This window comes from Chinchilla lanigera, unplaced genomic scaffold, assembly GCF_000276665.1.
Source record: "Chinchilla lanigera isolate Chin_1 unplaced genomic scaffold, ChiLan1.0 scaffold00055, whole genome shotgun sequence".
Classification (NCBI taxonomy): Eukaryota; Metazoa; Chordata; class Mammalia; order Rodentia; family Chinchillidae; genus Chinchilla; species Chinchilla lanigera.
In genome coordinates this window covers 3,568,493-3,588,313 of record NW_004955456.1, presented here as the reverse complement: position 1 = coordinate 3,588,313, position 19,821 = coordinate 3,568,493, and the positions used below count along the sequence as shown (strand labels likewise).

Genomic DNA, 19,821 nt, shown 5'->3' with positions numbered 1-19,821 from the left:
GCCGAGCCCGCCCGCGCCCCCGACCCCGGCCTCGGCCAGACCCGGCCCAACACCACCTCCAACGCGCCGCTGGCCGGGCCGCCAATGACTCCGAAAAGCGCGCGGTACGCCGTGCGCATGCGCCTTGAGCGAAGTGCGCCTGCGCGGCGTGACGCGCTGAGCCGCGCGTGCGTATTTACGTACGTACGTACGTACTCCCGTGGGGCTGCTGGGGTCGCGCTTGTTCCGTATTAGCTGTCCTACCACGGTTTGTTTAGTATTTATTTTTCCTTTCAGTCCTAGGGATTGAACCCAGGGCCTTCACACTGAGCTACGCCCGCATCCCCCTCTTTTTTATTTTGAGACAGTCTCGTTAAGTCGCTCAGGCTGGACTCCAGTTTATGATCCCCCCGCCTCAGCCTCTCCGAGTGCGGGATTACAGGCGCCAGGGGTCTCGGTGCTTTAACTTAAGTGACAGATTGTGTTCGTCCCATGGTGCACAGGGTTCATTTTTAAAAAGGAGACGGGGATCTGGAGACTGAGGGAGAGGGGAGGGAGGAAAGGAAAGTAAAAAGGATCGAGATGCGACATGTGCACGTCCCAGTTCCCCACCATGAATGTATTTTCCGTGTGTCGCAAACCAAAAAGTGCTCGGAAATAAAGACAAGGACGTGGTGAGAGTTGGTGGAGCCTGGAAGGGTTCACGTAGGACCCAACACCTGAACTCACCTGGTGCCACAGGCAGGGAAGGGCGGGAGCTCCGTTAATGGACTCAAGGTGCTCATCCCAGGCATCCCAGGCCGGCGTGCTCACGCATGGTGCCTGCCCGCCCTCACACCCCACAATCTACGGCAGGTTCTCCATCTCCTTTTCGACAAGAATAAACGTCCGTAACTCAGGAGGCTACTGAAAGGACCACCAGCAGAAGCGCCCAGCCGGGGCAACTTAGCAAGACCCTGTCACAAAATAAAAAGGGCTGGGGAGGTAGCTCAGTGTGAGGGCCCTGGTTCAGTCCCCAGTACTAGAAGGGAAAATAAAAGAGATGCATTACTTACTGTTTAAATTGTGAAAGTATCTGGCATGTGGCACACATTCAACACCAGCTGTGATACCATATGTGCTGTTACTCTAATACAATACTGTTATTCAGACCCTATATGCTGTATCAAAATTTGTTCAGCTAAAAAGTGGGACACATTATAATAATCTCCTAATGCTTCAGCGTAATATAGAAGAGTTTACTGCTTGAGCTTTGCAGATACTACTACCTTTTTTCTTCAGAACACAGGTGGTGTAGCTTATTCTTCTGTCTTCTGGGTAGAAGTTGCTGAACCTGCAAGGAAGAAGTTTTTACCCACACACAGCAGACCGTGCCAGTCCTCTTGAGGGCTTCTGGGAGATGGCTGCTCATTTCCATATTCATGAGTTTTACAAACATGGTCTCAGATAATGCCGTTGTACAGTTGAGTGAGCTCATTTGTTTTTGAGCATCGGGATAATAGGGTCCCAAGTAATATGCATCCTTTTCTGCTAGGAGATTTGCTTTTCGATAAGTTTAAAGAGATGTGTTTAGAGGTGAGCATAGGAGGTGAGTGGGTTGAAGCGGGAATGACAAGACAAGCAAACAAATTTAAATCCAATTTTTTTTTCCCTGTGGAATTCCCTCAGTGTGGCTGGAATCCCACTGATTTCCAAACCTTTCTGATCCCTAACTATGGCGAAGAAGAGTGAAGACTGGGGAGGGTAGGTAGCCCTCCCACAGGGAAATGAGACATGGCAAGCTGAAGCCAGTGGAAGGCACAATTCCAGTACAAGATTTTCATGGGCCACATAGAATGAATCGTAAGAGGCCTGGGGAGGTACCTATGGCATCTCCAGCGTAAACAAAGTTGGTGAGTGGAGATGGTGCCTTTCTGTATTAAAAGACAGAATAACAACAAATTTAAAATTCTTTTTAGCTTTTATTCATGAATCAGCACAGCCTCATGAATCACTGTGCAAGATTGAACAAGAGTGTGAACTGGTTAAAGGCAGAACAGTGGATTTTCTAAAATGAGAACAAGAAAACAGAACAAAAGAAAAACCTGATGTACCAGCACATGTTAGTTTCCTTGTAAGGATTAAACAGTACGACTTCCTACTCTTGCTGACTCCCATAGACTGAACTCTCTCTGATTGATTGCTGTGAACCTTGTACTTTTAAAATAAATTGATCTGCTTGGAGATCCACCTTCCTTAAAGTTTGTTTGGCTATGTTAAGTACTTAGCATGGATGACTCTGTTTTGGTTTGGGCTGTGGGGCCTAGCTCAGTTCAAAACACTGGCCTCTCACAATTCTTGCTTCATACCTGAAACGTGGCATAATAGAGCAGTATGGAACTGTTCTGGTCATTTTCTTCAATGACCAACCACAGTCAGTGCTTCTCGGTGTTTCCTGTTTGGTATTGTATGAATTAAACTGTTCCACACACACAGTTATGTTGAAGTCTTAACCCACAGATCTGTTTACCTGACCGTATTTTGAGACAGAGTCTTAGTCACGTCAAGATGAGTTCATACAGGATTATGGGAGGCTTGACCCCAGTATGACAGATGGCCTTAGGAAGAAGAGGTGGAGACCACATAGAAGATGCAGGACAGAGGCAGAGACTAGAGAGATGGGACTACATGGCCAAGGACTGCCCAGGCTGGAAGTAGAGCCATGCTGACACCTTGTGTTTGGGCTTCTGGTGTCCAGAACTGTGAAGGAACTTCTGTTGTCCTCAGACTGCAAGATTGTGGTCCTTGTTACAGCAGCCCCAGGAAACAGTACTGGGCCTTCTTCTTCTTCTCACTACTCACCAGCCACAGCAGAGGGGATAAATCTAGACAAAGTGCGTAGAACAGCCAGCCCAGAGCCTGGCCCAGCTAGCACTGCCCATGTACGGGGTGTTGTCTTTGTGCCAGGCCTGTTTGTCCCTCCCATCTGGGTGCCCCAAATAGAGTGCAGCACTGAAAAATGACCCACCTTCGTGGTTTTCCTACTTTTAGGCTTTTTCTCCTTGTTCTTTAATAATTTGGCCAAATTCTCTGCTTTTCAGAGAATACTGGAATCTCAGACCTAGGACAGAGTTTAAGAGTTTCCTGCATTGCAGCCCAGTTTTTGTTTATGGAAGAATGTCTTTCCCACTTCCCAGCTCTAGGTTTTGCATCCTTACTTGGTGACCTACAGTGGTGGAGAGCACACTGCACTATGGGAAGGCACATTCCATTTGCTGATAGCTTAAGTTTTTCTTCACATTAAAAAAAAACCTATGTCACTTGCTCTTTGGAGTGACAAGGTGGACCATTCAAACTTGAGGGAGGGTAAAATTTGCAGACAACTGTCAAGACTTCGCTCACCCTTCCTCACCTGACATCCTTCCATTCAGTCCCGGGCTTTTTCTCTTCAGAGCTGGGTACTGTGATCAACAGCCACCAAAGGCCACTAAGCCAGCCTCTGCTGCTTGCCCCACCCTGGTCAGTACACTGTTAGGACACCCGGCTGAATGCAGTGGTAAATAGGATGCTGTGTGTTGACCATGTACTAGTCTGAATAGTCCAGGCCGGTAAAAGCTTCCTCATGTTGGACCATTGGGGGATTGTCTGCCTGCTTGGGGTCAGATACCAAAACTTTACCCTGATAGACCTTTGGGGCTTTTCCTAAAGGGAACAAACATCAGTAGGGCAGCTTGTGGGTCTGCCTTAGTCACTTTCTTGGTGCTGAGTCATGATGCTCGACACCCAGCACTTACAGGAGGAGAGGTTTACCTTGTCTCCTGTTTGCAGTCCTTGGTGGGCTGGCGCCAAGGCAGAACGGCATGGTAGAGGCAGCGGAGGAGAACCTGCTTGTGTCATGGCGGTGGGGAAGCAGAGAGACCAAGGGAGGAGTTGGGGAGGGAAATACACCCTTCCAGGTCACAGCCCGTGACCACTCTTCCGGCCAGACCCTGCCTCCTCACTGCATGCTCAGCTCTGCTGAGCATGTCTCCTCCATGGTGTGATCACCTTCCAAATGTGCCACCTCTGAGCACTAGGCTTTGCGGGGCATCCGGATGTCAATCATCATACGGGTAACTCTGGGGAGCACACAGAATACTGCCCAGCATACTGTAATGGACAAGAGGGTGGGTTCTGGAGCCAGACTGGGTTGCAGTCCCAGCTCAGCCACCGACCTGGGACAGGTCACCAAAGCTCTCAAAACCTCGCTTTTCCCATCTGTAAAGCAGTAAGGGCACTAAGCTCTGGGAATTTCAAAGTATTGGTAGTTTAAATCAAGCACAGTAATGCCTGGCTTAGAGCAAGTGCTGTGAGTGTTCTTGTTATGGAAACTGGGAGGAAGCCCTTCTTCCTGTCTCTAGGGCTGGGTGGTTTGGGGTCTGAGTGATATGTTGGAGATGCACCTTGAGAATGATGGGATGACCTAGAAATGAGCCAGCAGTCATGCAAGATCTTATCTCCGCTGGGTCTGCATCTAACTGCATCTAAACTGGCCTTGGACTCAGCTCCCAAAGGATGAGCCCAGTGCAGAGAGGAGTGCTCCAGCCCTCAGCCGACCTCCTGCCTGCAGCAGCCCTAGTGCACCTGCTACCCACTCTCCTGCCTCCAACTCATCTCCGCCATCTTCCTAAACTACATTTGTGAACAGGCAGGACAGAGCCGCTCCAAAACAGCTGAGGGCTGGTATTGGCGACTTCAGTGGCGCATCTTGGAGCCTTCCAGCAGTCCTAGCACAAGGACACACCTGAGTGCAAAACAATCTCATTTTAAGATTTAATCAGCCTGGCCTCAGTCCAGTGATCTGAGTGCCCACTCCACTGGTCCTGCCACAGAGGCCCTGTGTGCACCAATGGACCATCCTAGGTACCCACACTGTGACAGAAGTCGGGTTTGATTCATGGATAACCAAATCAGGTGTGGGAACCATGCACACATAACGTTTCTGGATTTCTGAATAACACCCTATCGTCCCGTGACATGTACACAGATCAGAGGTCTTCGCTGAGTCTCCAGGGGAAGTAGGTAATCTTGGGACAAAAACATGTTTCTAAAAGGAAAATGGTTCCAAATAAATATAGGGGATACTTAAGCACCACCCCTTATTGAAGTTGATATTTACAGGAGCACCCTTCTGTTGTTTATTAGGCATGATGGATTTGCCACACAGGGAAACTAAGGCCCCAGAAGTCAGAACATCACACAAGAAGAACTTGATCTCATTGATTGGATCCAGGATGTGTCATGGTTATGAATTTGTTGAAGTTATCCCCATGCAACACTTCTGTACTATGAATAATGTATCTAGAACAGTGAGTGACCTATGGTAGGCTCCTGGTGAGCTTGTGTGGAATAAATGCCATTTAAAGATATCTAAGCATGGCATATCTGGCCATTTTGAAGTGTATGTCTGCATCTCAACAATCAGTGTGATACAGTGTAGAATAAGATGATCACCTGACACAATCAGCAGAACATTCCAGGTGTTTATTAAGCATTTAGCCATGTGACAGGACAGTTTGAAGACCACAGGTATAATTTCAAGTCACGATCACAGCCCTAGAAAGTACTTCACTGAGCCTTTTCTGCTATCACTGATGGCTTTGAGAGTGTGAATACCTCACTGTCTTTTTCACCAAGCGACATGATTTTTAATCAACAAATACCACAGCGAAATAATGAGTAAAAGGTATAGCCACTTGGATTAACTTTACATACAATAAATATTTCTTCACTGGTGAGACACAGGAAAAGATAGTCACAAGTCTGATTAACTCTGGAGACAGACGTGAGGCCACACACAGGCTGCGTTCCCTGGAGTTGGGACAATGTTTACATCCTTCTTGTTCCAGTTTTCAGATAAACTTTCACTCAACTCTTGGTCTCTACAGAGAGAGAAATAGCATGAACATGTGATTGCATTCCAAAAATAAAGTATGACAATTTTGAATACTTCCTATTTGAAAATAGAGAAGGAATATACTGTTTCTGCAGTATAATGGAGGCAACTGTCCGAGGTAAAATAGCTTGAACTGAAAGACAGGAGTTGCCGTTGCTGCTCTAATGACAAATTTTATCAATACCAACTAGAATCTCTGCTAATTTCCCCCCTTTTGGAAAATAGGAATAGTTTACACTTTTGTTCAAAATTATGACCATGTGGACCTGATATGATAACCTCAGATAAGCACAAGAATAAAACCAAGGTACTAAGACTTTTCATTGTTCAGGTAAGTCTGACCAGAATATACCTGAAGTATAATTTACTATGGTATCCCACCTACTTCTAAGAATATGAAGCCCAGTTTTTCTTTAGAATCTGCAGGAAGTATAAAGGCCCTGCAGGACTTGTGGCTTCTGTCAGAAATGTGCTTTTGTTTCTGACCATTTTCTGGAGCCACAGCTTTGTATATTATTCTCTGAGTATGGGACTAAGATCCTTATCTGATACAAGATCTTTATCTGATAAGATCCTTGCTGGACACATGGAATGTTCACTAGGAGTGTCTGCCCAAGGAGGTTTTGTTTTGTATGCATTTCTTATGCTTAGAGAAAATGAATATTTCAAAATATGAGCCCTTCCTTAACACCTTCCAGAGATGTTCAAGATATGACTGGGAGTTGTTTTGGAGAAGGAGGTCTCTCAGTGCAGAAGCAGAGGAAGGTTCTTATTGGATTTCTTGGCATACTTCCACTGGGAAGGCAGCTACCTTGGCCTCACTTTTCTGAAGCCACCAGAGCCACTCATATAATGAAATGCAACTTTGAACTTGATTCTTGAGCATTATATTTCAGGTATTCACAGTTATAATTAGCAGCAAGGAAGATAAAGTTGCCTGCAGTCAAGTTACACAATACATTAGATCCTGCATCCTCCGTAGGTTGTAATAAGACAGAAGATGAGGGTGAGAAACAAAGAGAAGCAGAAGTTGATGAGGAGGGTCACAGAGAGGTGTCCACTGCCCTCTTCCTCAAGCGGGACCAAAAAATGACAGAGAAAAGAGAACTCCAGTGCACTGCACACCTGTCTTCATCTATGAAAAGCCTGTGCAGTTGTTTCAGCTCCCACATGCGTAGCTTTAAAATCGTTCCTGTGGCTGACACGACATCTGAGTAACCCGTGTGCCAATCACAGGCTTATCCTGCTGGGGCCCCGTTCCTCGCTTGCAGGAGTCTAAATGTGCTCCTTTTGTAAACTATTGCATTTGGGCAGAAAACACCAGTCACAGGAAATTCCTGTCTCCTGCTTTCATTTATCTAAAGCCTGCCAGTTTAATCTAGAAGCCTGGTGTGACAGTAAGTTGCCTAAATAAATGCCATTTGGGGAGATGCGAGGGACAGATATTATGGAGACTGATATTCTCATATCAGACAATGAAAGGTCTAAACCTAAGTTTTCAAAGCATCACTAGCAGTAGCATTCGTTTTACTTCTGCTGAACATGCTATGGTTTTAATTCTTGGGATGGAATTCAGTCCCCAGCGCTAAGTGGCAGAGCTGGGGCAGGGCAAGGATGAGGACTCCTGGCAGGACAGGGTGTTCCTAGCCCGGGCCACACTCACCTGCACGGCTCGGCTCTCAGGCCCTGTCCAGGCTCAGCACCTCGTCTGCCAGCTCTCGGATATGCTGCCAGGCCCGCTGCACATGGGCAGATTCCACCTCGCGGGAGCAGATGGCGAAGCGCAGCACAAACTTGTCCCGGAGATGGCATGGGACCAGGTGGATTTTCCTGGCACTGTTTATTCTTTTCAGAAGCGTTTCATTCAGCTGGTTGGAACCCTGGAGGGAATAAAAGTGAGAAACTGTGCTCATCCCTCTGATGTCTTAAAATACCAACCCATCACAACGTGATCTCAGCCAAAGTCTAGCAAGACTGAGATACAGAAAGAAAAGGCCACGCTGTGCCTTTTGTTTGGGAGATGAAAAAGTCCAACAATAATAGTGACACAGCCCAAAAGGCCACCTCTTCTCTCTGCAAGACCATTTTTCCATGTTCTAATGTGCTGTCAAAAGATGATCCTCCCAAGGTCCAAGTTCATTTAGAAAAATGAAGATCCCTAGACTAGGTGACTTCTACAAATGGATATGCTCAAGCCATGTGATTTCAACTCCCTGAAAAAGAGAAGAAGATCTCAACAGAGCAGAGGAAGTACAAAAGTCAAGCTATTGCTAGAATCCAGGAAAGATGCCCATGAACCAAGGACAGGCCCTCTGGAAGAGAATAGCTCTCCAGCCTAGGGCAGAGGGGCCAGGTCCCACTATGCCCACTGAGTGCCCAGGAATGACAGGTCTGTACCAAGCAACACATGGGAAGCCATACTTCCCCACTAGGCCTGCCTTGAACAGGTAGCCAGGTCCTAGCTCCTCTCAGCCCGCCCCCTCTACACCTCTGCCTATCTATTCTCATGCAGCAGCTCCCCATCCACTAAACCATACAGTGCAGTCAAATGCAGGAAAGGGCTGGATGTACACGTAAGACCCTCTTTGAGACCCTTGCAGGACTGTGCTATTCCTCCTGGCCCAGTCTTCAGGGTCAAGGGCAGAAAGACTGGTGTTATGGTTTGTGTCTGGATGTCCCCCCAAAGCCTCATGCAGTCATGGGGCAGGCTGCTAGAGTTTATGATTGATCCATGGTCGATTGTTGGGGTTATGGGTGTGAGTGCTGCACCCGTCCTGGGGCAGGTACTTGCATACAATGTAAGGAAGGGAGGGCAGCTTGTTCTTTTCACTGACGCTTCTCCCTTTTTTGCTCTTGCTGCATTTGCTGTCTTCTACCACCATGAACAGTTGCCCTCTGCCATGTGCCACTCTGCCTTGGAGCCAGCTGCATATGGACTGAAACCTCCACAAACTGTGAGCTAAATAAACCTTTCCTTCCTTAATTTTGGGCCTCAGGTATTTTATCTCAACAATGAGAGAAAAGTAACTAAGACAGCTGGTGAGGAGGGAAGCATCCAGTCTGCAGGACAGAATCACACCAGCAAAACACCTGCTGGACACTGGAAGTGGCCTTGGCCTTGGGCAAATCCACCCAACCTCTAGCTGTGGGTCTCAGCCTGGCTCCCAGGGTGCCCAAGCACACCATGACAGGGTCACAGGCAATCTACAAACTGTCTGTGTGCATACCAGGTCTGGAGGAATTGGGTCTTGCTCAAGGAGAAGGTTAGAAAACAAAGCAAGGAGAGAGCTGAACTACGGCTGAATAGAGGTGGAGCTACACTGGAGTTACTTAAAGAAAATCAACTAAAAACACAGGTAGCTGAAAGAAAGGCAGGGATATACATCCTGATGCCAAAATCAATCTTGATTTTCAAAATAAGAAACTTGTAGATCAAACAAAACATAGACATAGGAACTTATAAAACAGTGAACCAGCGCGCATGGCTCCCTGTGTGCGGAGTAGGAGCTGACATTCTGGGAAGTTCCCAAAAATCTGATGGACTGCAGTAAAGGGCAAACTCAAACCACACAAGAAAGGTTTGAGATATAAGGCACCTCACCTCTTTACCTTCCTTGAAATAGAGAACACTGGAGCCTGGCACAAAATTTCACCAGCACACACAGGGGAAGAGTGATCAAGAAGCTCCTCCCTGCCCCATGGGCCACCACTTTTTCTGTTCTTTTTTTTTGGTCATGTACCATAGTTGGTAACTGGAACCTCTAGGAACAACATGGTTAGGGACCAAAGCAGTGGTGAAGGTAGTAAGTACAGCAGCATGATCCCTCCTTCCTATGACCAGCAGCATGAGAGAGGGATGGGGACACAGGATTTAAGCAGCTTTGGGCCGCAGTGGGAAGTCAGCACTCCCTCAGCTAGAGATGAAGGAGAAGTAGGAGCCCTGGGCTAACTCCACAGCAGCAGCAGGGGCAGCAAGTTGACCTACAGCACTCCCCCGCCATGTGAGCAGCAGCATGAGAGGAGAGAGATGTGCCAGCAGGAGTGGAAGAGAGGAAGCTACACAAGTGCTGGGAGGGGCCAGTGGTCGCTGGTACTGGGAGAGCCTCATGCTGTCTGCCTCAGGGTGACACAGCCACAGGGAGAAAGATGCAGATACAAATAGAGGAAAGAACTGGACGGCCACTGAGGGACACAGAGAAAGCTGCTGACCGATGACTCTGGCGCCAGCCCTCACATCCACATCTGGAGGCAAAGATCAGCCACTTAACCAGTACTAATCCTACTGGAGACTTTGTGGGGTTACCCAGCACAGATCTGGACTCTAACTTGGACACTACCACAGAACCGTGGATGCCAGAGGAATTTTATTGATTTTTGATTTGCTTTGCTTTGCTTTTCTCCTTTTTTTCTTTGTTTCATTTTCCTTTTTCTGCCCGGCTTTTTTGGGCGGGGGGTTGTTTAGGTTTTTACTTTTATTGTTTTGCGGTTTGCCTTCTTTGTCTTATTTCCCCAACTATTTTTCTTGATGTTTCAATATTTCCATGTGAGTGAACATTGTCTCCAGCCTTTCTGGTTCCCTTTAATATTTTTTCACTTTCTCTTCCATTTTTTCTCTCTCCAATTTCCCAAAGCTTGAGTGATTATCCTTTGTCCTTCAACTTTGCTTCTACTATATTTCTCTTCATTTACCTCCCTGTTCTGTCCCCTACATCTCTTAAATCCCCACCATTACCACATGGTAAAATCATCTTACTAGGGGGAAACTCACTGCATACAAATTCCTGGTTAATGTTGGATTTTGTTATATAATTGTAGACCTTGCTCTTGTGGTTAAAGCTACCAAAATTAATAGTTACCACAGTTTGTCAGTTTCTAGGTTCTGCTCGATGCTGTTGTTGTTGCTAATTAGACCACTTCCACCAAGATGTCATACCTGTTATAATCAGTTCTTCTGCCTTATATGACAATCCCGGGGTGATAACCATCACCAGAGTCCAGTACCAAAAAATTGGGTACTAAGCAAAACAGATGGCAACTTCTCATCCCTAATAAATTGGGAAGGTGGGATTGTGGAACAGACACAAAGACCAGGAGCCAGTTATACCCAGAAGACATCTCTGAGTAATACACATTTCCTAGGGATGCCTCAATACTAGTGATAATGCTACCTGCCATAAGAAATTTACAAGCATCAACAGAGAAAATAAATTAAAATTAAACAATAGAAAATGACAAGATGCAGAGGCAAAATGCAATCCCAGGCCTCCAGCCAACTCTGGAAAAGTCCAAGGGACAACAAACTAGAGGAAATCAGAAGCCACATACTTAGCCTTTCTGAAATGGTACCAGCAAAAGTAAAAAAGCAGATGAATGAGGTTACAGATAAAATCAGATCAGATATAATCTCTCAAATAAAAGAAAAGATGATGCTCAAAAAGGAGGCCTTGCTCAGTGAATCTAGAGACACAAATTTTAAAAATAGGAGACACAAATTTAAAAAATAGGAGAATTTAGGAAAAGAATGGAAAAGAACACACATGGAATCCATGAAACAAATTCAAATGGATATCCAGGAGATTAAAAATTCCACTGAAAGTATATGCAGTTGAACCAAGGTGAGAAAAGAGTATCAGATCTACAAGACAGCATTATGGTCAGCAATCACAAAAAGAAAGATTTCTTAAAAATAGCAAGGCACCATTGAAAATCAAGCCAACAGCTGCAAGATGATGTAAAAAAGAAAAACGGCCAGGAATATAGGTCAGCAGCACAGTGCCTGCCTGGCAAGCACAAGGTCCTGAGTTTGACTCCCTGTACAAAAAAAAAAAAGCAAAAAAAACATAAGGTGGATCAGAGTCAATGATAAGGCAGGAGATAAAACAGATACCATAAAAAACCTGTTCACAGAACTAATGACAGAAAACTTCCCAAGCATGGAAAAGAACTCTAATTATCCATGACCAAAATTAATCTATACCAAGGCATATAACAAACAAAATTCCAGAAATTTAGCACAAGCACAGAATGTCTAAAGCTGTTAGAGAACAGAAACAAATCAACCATAAAAGAAAGCCCATCATAATCACAATGGACTTCTCAACACAAACCCTTAAGGAGAGCTTGGAGTCTCTATTTATAGTCCTGAAAGAAAACAGTCTCCAACCCAGATTGATATACCTTGCAAAACCATCTTTCAAAAATCAATGGAGAAATAAAATGCTTCCATAACAAAAAACAAATGAAGAAATTCATGAACACCAAACCAGCTCTCCAAAAATGTTCTGAAGAGTATTTTAGAAAGCAATGATAGAGACCACAATTCCCAGAACACCAATAGAAAAAAGCCAGCAGACAAGGCAAGCAGTTAAACAGAAGGGAAAGACAGGGAACAACAGGAAACAGGAAATACTGTGACAAGGATAAACCAATAGACATCAGCTGCAACTATCAATGTAAATGGTCTCAATTTGCTAGTCAAAAGAAACAGGCTGGCAGAATGGGTCAAGAAATGAGATCCAATAATATGCTGCATACAAGAAAAACATTTTTCTCAAAAAGAAATTCATAGACTGAAAGTCAGAGGATGGAAAACAATATTCCATGTGACAGAAACCTGGAAAAAACAGGGGTATCTATTCTTTTTGCAGACAGTGTAAACTTCAAGCCAAGACTGATCAAAAGAGACAAAGAAATTCATTACATACTGGTTAAGAGAATACTCCAAGAGGAAGAAATAACAATCATAAATATATACACATTAAATATCAGGACACCCAATCATATAAAAACAAATATTAACAGACAGGAAAAATCAAATAAGCACTAACCCAACTGTAATGAGGGACCTTCATTCCCCACTGATCAACTAAGCAAAAAACAGAAAAGAAATACCAGAACTGAACCAAATCTGTGAACAAATAGACTTAGTAGATCTCTATAGAGTGTTCCATCCCACAGTATCAGAATGCACATTCTTTTCAGCTGTACACTTCTCCAAAGTAGACCACATACTAGCCTGTAGAATATGCTTAAGTGAATGCAGAGGAAATGAAATTATCCCATGCATACTATCAGACCATAATCCAATGAATTTGGAAATCAATGGCAAAAAAAAACCCACAGAAACTCCAAAAACATATGGAAATAAAATAACACCCTCCTAAACAACCAACAGGTCACAGATGAAATTAAACAATATCTACAATTAAATGATAATGCCAATACAGTATACCAGAACTTATGGGATGCACTGAAAGTAGTCTTATGAGGGAAATTTATAGCAGTGAACTCTCACATCAGGACAACACAACAAACTCAAATAAACAATCTAATGCTGAACCTCAAACTTCTAGAAAAAGGACAGGTCAAGCCCAAAGCTCATATGAGGGAGGAAATTATAAAGATCAGAGCAGAAATTAATGTAATTGAGAAGACCAAAACAATACAAAGAATTAATGAATCAAAGAGTTGGTTCTTTGAAAGATTAAATAAAATAGACAAACCCTTCTCCAAACTTTTCAAAAAATGGACGGAAAAGACCTAAATCTATGCAACTGGGAATGCAAAGGGTGAAATTAGACCAAGATGGCAGAGTGGTAACCAGCAGAGAAAAACTTTCTGTGAGCATTGCTGTCCAGATGCTGGAATATAGCAATGTGAGGAAGACAAGAGGGAAGGAAATGAGGCACAAGGAAGGATCTGAGGTGCAAATTGAAGCCCAGGGAGAGAGTGAAGGGAGAAACTTAAACAAAGAGGAAGGAGGTAACCAGCAGCACCTTCCCTCTTAGATGGGACTCATTGTGCAAGAGGAGCAATTCAAACCTGCGGACACACGGTGACTACTGGTGACCCCAGAAGCCTCCACCGAAAGACACAGCAGTGGAGGGAGCAGTGGATATGAAAGACTGCACTAGCTGGTGGTGAGTGCTGAGGGATCAGTCACCCCAAGTGAGACAGTCATTGGTCAGGAGCCATCCTGAAGAGGGGCCAGCTGAGCTCAAAACTCAGAGCAGCTGCTGGTTCAATCAACACCTCCAGCTAGGCTCAGGCCCATGGAAGGTGTGCTGATGGATGCAGGGCAAATGGGTCTAGCCTCAGCCAGAAGGTGCAGACTCACTGAGATTATACACTATCCCACCAAAAACTACTGCTGGCTTGCTGAGATAGATTGGTATGGATTGGGACTCTGTCTCCACATGTTGTCTACCACTGACAGCAGAGACAAGCCTGCAAGTAGACTTTTTTCTTTTCTTTCTATTTTTTCTGTTATAATGGTTTGCTTTTTGTTTTATATTTTTGGTTTTTTTCTCCTTCATGGTTTGATCTTGTTTATATATGAGTGTGAACATGATTTCCAGCCTCTTTGTGGTTGTGGTCCTGTTCTATTCTTTTTATTTCTTCCTTCTTGCTTTCTCTCCAGTCTTCTGCACCAGTTTCCCAAAGTTGGTATGATCTCCCTTTGACCTCCAGCCCTACTTCTAATTGCTTCCTCTTCTTCTATCTCTCTATTTTTCCCTAACCCCTTCTAAATTCTAACCCCTGAGGGTAAAATTAACATATTAAGGACTTATATATTGCATATAATTTTCTGGTCTGTTTTAGATTTTTTTATATAACCACAAATCAAATTCATATGGTTAAAGGTGGCAAATTAATGGTTACTTAGTTTGCCATTTTCTAGGCTGTGATTGTTGTTGCTGTTATTGCTAATGGTACTGCTTTAGCCAAAAGTGACATAACTGTTCTAAACAGCTATTCTTCCTGGTATCCCCAGACTGAGATTGACTAAGGATCATGGAAAATACCATAGCACAGTGCCAAAGAACCAGTGGCTGGGCCCAACAGGTAGCAACTTCTCATCTGCAACAAATTGAAGATGTAGGGTCTTGTGACACACTCAAAACCCCCAAATCAGTTACACCTGGAAGATACTTCAGAAAAGTAGTCATTTCCTAAGAGTTCTAAATAAAGCAATAAAGCAATATCTCATATGCAATTTACAAACACCACCCCAGGAATTAAACTACAAAAAGAAAAGAAAATGAGAAGACACTTAAACAAGATGCAACCCAGGCATCCAGTTCATCAAAGGCAAACCCAAGGGGCAATGAGGTGGGACAATCCGAAAGCCACCCACCTGGCCTCTCTGAAGTGGTAACAACAAAGGAATTGAATGAGGCTCTAGAAAAAAATCAAATCAGAAATAATTTCTCAGATAACTGCAGAGATGGTGTCCACAAAGAAAATCATGCTCAGTAACTCTAGAGCAGATATAGACAAAAAAATAGAGGAGCTTAAGAAAATTAGGAATGCATGAATGCTCGGAATAGGAAAGAAATGGAATCCATAAGGCAGATTCAAACAGATATCCAGGAGAATACAAATTGCATTGAAAGTAAATATGAGCACGGGATCTCAGATCTAGAAGACAGGTTTGTGGTTGGCAATCATGAAAAGAAAGATTCCTTAAAAATATTAAGGGGCCATGAGAAATTAATCCAGCAGCTCCTAGATGAGGCAAAGGAGAATAACTTAAGATTGATTGGAGTCAATGAAAAAGGAGGAGATAGCACAAATGGTATCATGGCAGAAAATTTCCCTGGTAGGGAAAAAGAATGTGACATACGGTTAAGTGAGGCATATAGAACCCCCGTTAGCCACAATTTAAAAAAAACCCTATAGCCTGACATATCATAATCACGATTCCAGAAATTCAGCACAAGAATAGAATCTTAAAAGCTGTTAGGGAAAAGAAACAAATCACCTATAAAGGAAAGCCCATCAGAATCATGGCTGACTTCTCAGCACAGACCCTCAAGTCAAGGACAGCTTAAAGTGAAGTATTTCAGGCTCTGAAGGAAAAGAACCTTCAACCCAGATTGATATACCCTGCCAAACTATCTTTCAAAACTGATGGAGAAACAAGATACTTTCATGACAAAGAACATCTAGGGAAATTTATGACCACCAAACCAGCATTCAAAAAAGTTTTGGAGAACATTCTAGAAAGAGACAACAGGACTATAACTCCATGAACCCCAACAGAAGGGATCCACCAGGCAAGGCAAACAATTAAACAGCTGGAGCGACAAAAGGAGGGTAGCCAACAACAGGAAAATAACATGACAAAGATAAGTCAAAATATGTCAGTTATAACCATCAATGTTAATGGTCTTTGTTCACCAATCAAAACACAGACAGGCAGAATAGATCAAGAAATAAGATCCAACGATATGCTGCATTCAAGAAACCTATTTAATTCAAAAGGAAATTCACAGACTGAAAGTCAAAGGCTGGGAAACAATACTCCATGTGACAGTAACCCCCAAAAAAGCAGGGGCACCTATTCTATTTGCAAAGTGAATTTCAAGCCAAGACTCATTAAGAGAGACAAAGAAGGTCACTATATCCTTGGAAAGGGAACAATCCAAGAGGAAGAGATAACAATCATAAATATATATGCAACAAATACCAGTGCACCCAAATATATAAAACAAATATTAATGGACATGAAAAGTCAAGTAAGCACTAAAATAATTGTATGGGGGGATCTCAATATCACACTGTCACGAAATGACATATCAACTAGACAAAAAATCTACAAGAAAATATTAGAACTGAACCAAATTTTGAACAAATAGCCTTAGTAGATGTTTACAGAGTGTTCCATCCCACAATATCAGAATACACATTCTTCTCAGCTGCAAACAGGACCTTCTCCAAAATAGACCACATACTAGCTTATAGAACATGCTTAAGTAAGTGCAAAGGAATTGAAAGTATCCCGTGCATATTATCAGACCATAGTACAATAAAATTGGAAATCAATAGCAAAATAAACCACAAGCACTTCATAAACACATGGAAATTGAATAACATCATCCTGAACAACTAATGGGTCACAGATGAAATTAAAGTAGAAATTATACAGCTTCTACAATTAAATGATAATGACACTATAACATACTAGAACTTATAGGACACAATAAAAGCATTCCTAAGAGGGAAATTTATAGCAGTGAATACCCATATCTAGAAAACAGAGCAAGCACAAATAAAGAACTTAATGGTGAACCTCAAAGTTCTAGAAAAAGAACAGCAGGCCAAGCCAAAAGCTCGTGAGAGAGGAAATTATAAAGATCAGAGCAGAAATTACTGCATTGGTGACAAAGAAAACAATAGAAAGAATCAATGAATCAAAGAGTTGGTTCTTTGAGAGATTAAATAAAAACAATAAACCTTTACCCAACCTTATCAAAAAAGGAAAGACTCAAATCCATGTAATTAGGAATGAAAAGACTGAAATCACAATGGACCCTGCAGAAATCCATAAGATCCTCTATACCTATCTTGAAAACATGTATTCTAATAAGGTGGAAAATGCAGAAGAAATGGACAGATTCCTAGATACATATGAATTACCAAAGCTGAATCAAGAAGATATAAAAATCTGAAATAAACCAATATTGATCAATGAAATTGAAGATGTAATTAAAAACCTACCAACAAAGAAAAGCCCAGGCCCTGATGGATTCACTGCTGAATTCTACAAGAAATTTAGGGAAGACCTAACACCACTACTTCTCAAACTCTTTAATGAAATTGAAAGGGAAGCAATACTCCCAAATTCATTCCTGAAAGCAAGCATTACCCTGATACCAAAACTGGGGAAGGACACAACTAAGAAAGAGAACTACAGACCAATCTCCCTAACGAATATAGATGAAAAAAATCTTCAATAAGATACTGGCAAGCAGAATCAAGAAGATTATACATCACGACCAAATGGGATTCATCCCAAGGATGCAGGGATGGTTCAACATACATAAGTCAATAAATGTAATACACCATAGTAGCAGAGCAAAGGACAAAAATCATATGATCATCTGCACAGATGCAGAAAAAGCTTTGGACAAATTCCAGCACCCATTCAAGATAAAAAAAAAAAACCCTACAGAAAATTGGAATAGATGGTTTTTACCTCAATCTGATAAAAGTCATCTATGACAAAACAACAGCCAACATCATACTAAATGGACAAAAACTGAAAGCTTTCATTCTAAAATCAGGAACAAGACAAGGATGCCCACTGTCTCCACTTTTATTCAACACAGTCCTAGAAACTTTAGCCAGAGCAATTAGACAAGAGAAAGAAATAAAAGGAATAATGATAGGAAAGGAAGAAGTTAAATTATCATTACTAACAGATGACATGATATTCTACATAGTTGACCTACAAAAACTCCTCTAAAACACTGTTAGATTTATTAAGCAAATTTAGAAGCATAGCTGGATATAAAGTCAACACTCAAAAATCAATAGCCTTTCTGTACACAAAAAACAAACTCACTGAGCGAGAAATTAGAGAAACAACACCTTTCACAATAGCATCCAGCTGGGTGTAGTGGGAGGTGCCTGTAATCCCAGCACTTGGGAGGCTGAGGCAGGAGGACCATTTCAAGTTCAAGACCAGCCTGGCTACAAAGTGACTTCAAGGCCAGCCTGAACTGTGCAGTGAGACCTTGTCTCAAAAAGACAAAACATTACAAAAAAAAAAAAAAAAACCCAATAGCATTCAAAAAATGAAATACTTGGGAATGAATCTAACAAAGGATGTAAAATACCTCTACAATGAAAACTAGAATACTCTGAAAAAGGAAATTATCAAAAAAAGGAAAGATAGCCCTTGCTGTTGGTCAGGAAGAACCAATATAGTGAAAATGGCCATACTTCCAAAACTGTTACACAGATTTAATGCAATTCCAATGAACATTCCAACAGCATACCTCATAGAATTAGAAAAAACAATCCTAAAATACATTTGAAACCATAAGAGTCCTAGAATAGCAAAGGCTGTTCTGGACTACATAGGCAAGGCAGGCGGCATTACAATCCCTGACTTGAAATTGTACTATAAAACTACTGTGATAAAAACAGCATCATACTGACAAAAGAAACCCCGACAGACCTGAAGATCAATGGAACAAATTAGAAAATGCAGAAACAGTTCCAGACACATTCAGCTACCTTATCTTTGACCAAGGTACCAAACACATTCACTAGAAGAAAGATAACCTGTTTAGTACATGGTGCTGGAAAAACTGGCTTTGCACATGCTAAAGATTAAAATTGCACCCATATCTTTCACCACGCACTAAACTAAATTTGAAATGGATCAAAGATCTAAATGTCAAAATAGAAACATTAAATCTGCTGCAAAATAGAATAGGCAAAACTCTTGAAGGCACTAGTGTGGGCAAAGACTTTACAAATAAAACCCCCTTCACACAGGAACTATCACAGAGAATCAACAACCGGGATCCCATCTTATTAAAAAGCTTTTGCACAGCACGAGAAACCACTAACAGAGGGAAGAGAGAACCCACGATGTGGGAAAATATGTTTGCCAGATGCTCCTTGACAAAGGTTTACTACTAAGAATGTATAAAGAATTAAAAAAATCAGACCTCCCAAATTTAAAGACCCAATCCAAAAATGGGCATCGGATACGTAGATACAATTCTCAGATGAAGAAATACAAACAGCAATACATATATGAAAAAATGTTCAACATCACTGAGCATTCAAGAGATGCAAATTAAAGCAACACTGAGATTCCATCTCAACCTGGAAAGAATGGTTATTATCAAGAAGTCAACCAATAACAAATGCTGGAGGGGCTGTGGGGAAAAAGGAACCTTTCTCTACTACTGGTGGGAGTGTAGACTGGTGTAATCACTGTGGAAATCAGTGTGGAGATTCCTCAAAAAAAACTAGGATTGGAGGTCCCAATTGATACAGCTATTCCCACGCTGGGCATCTTCCCAGAAGAATTAAAAACATCATACCATATCGATATATGTGCACCCATGTTTATAGCAGCACAATTTGTAATAGCTAAAATGTGGAAATAACTCAAATACTCATCA

At 42.5% G+C, this 19,821-nt stretch overlaps 2 protein-coding genes across 6 annotated transcripts in view; both read right to left on the bottom strand.

Moving 5' to 3' along the window:
• Window positions 1-124, bottom strand: part of Fignl1 (fidgetin-like 1) — a 6,370-nt gene extending 6,246 nt beyond the window's left edge. Inside the window, exon 1 of the mRNA XM_005396606.2 lies at window positions 57-124. The gene's annotated coding sequence lies outside the window, so the exon portion shown is untranslated. The remainder of the gene's footprint in view (window positions 1-56) is intronic.
• A 5,338-nt stretch (window positions 125-5,462) lies between these two features.
• The window catches only part of Ddc (dopa decarboxylase (aromatic L-amino acid decarboxylase)), a 69,073-nt gene continuing 54,714 nt past the window's right edge, over window positions 5,463-19,821 (bottom strand). For all 5 annotated transcript variants that reach the window (XM_005396603.1, XM_005396601.1, XM_005396605.1 and 2 more), the window contains 2 exons: window positions 7,557-7,773; window positions 5,463-5,879 (listed from right to left, as the gene is read on the bottom strand). In XM_005396603.1, coding sequence (XP_005396660.1) covers window positions 7,573-7,773 — 201 coding nt within the window. In that variant the 3' untranslated portion in view covers window positions 5,463-5,879; window positions 7,557-7,572. The remainder of the gene's footprint in view (window positions 5,880-7,556; window positions 7,774-19,821) is intronic.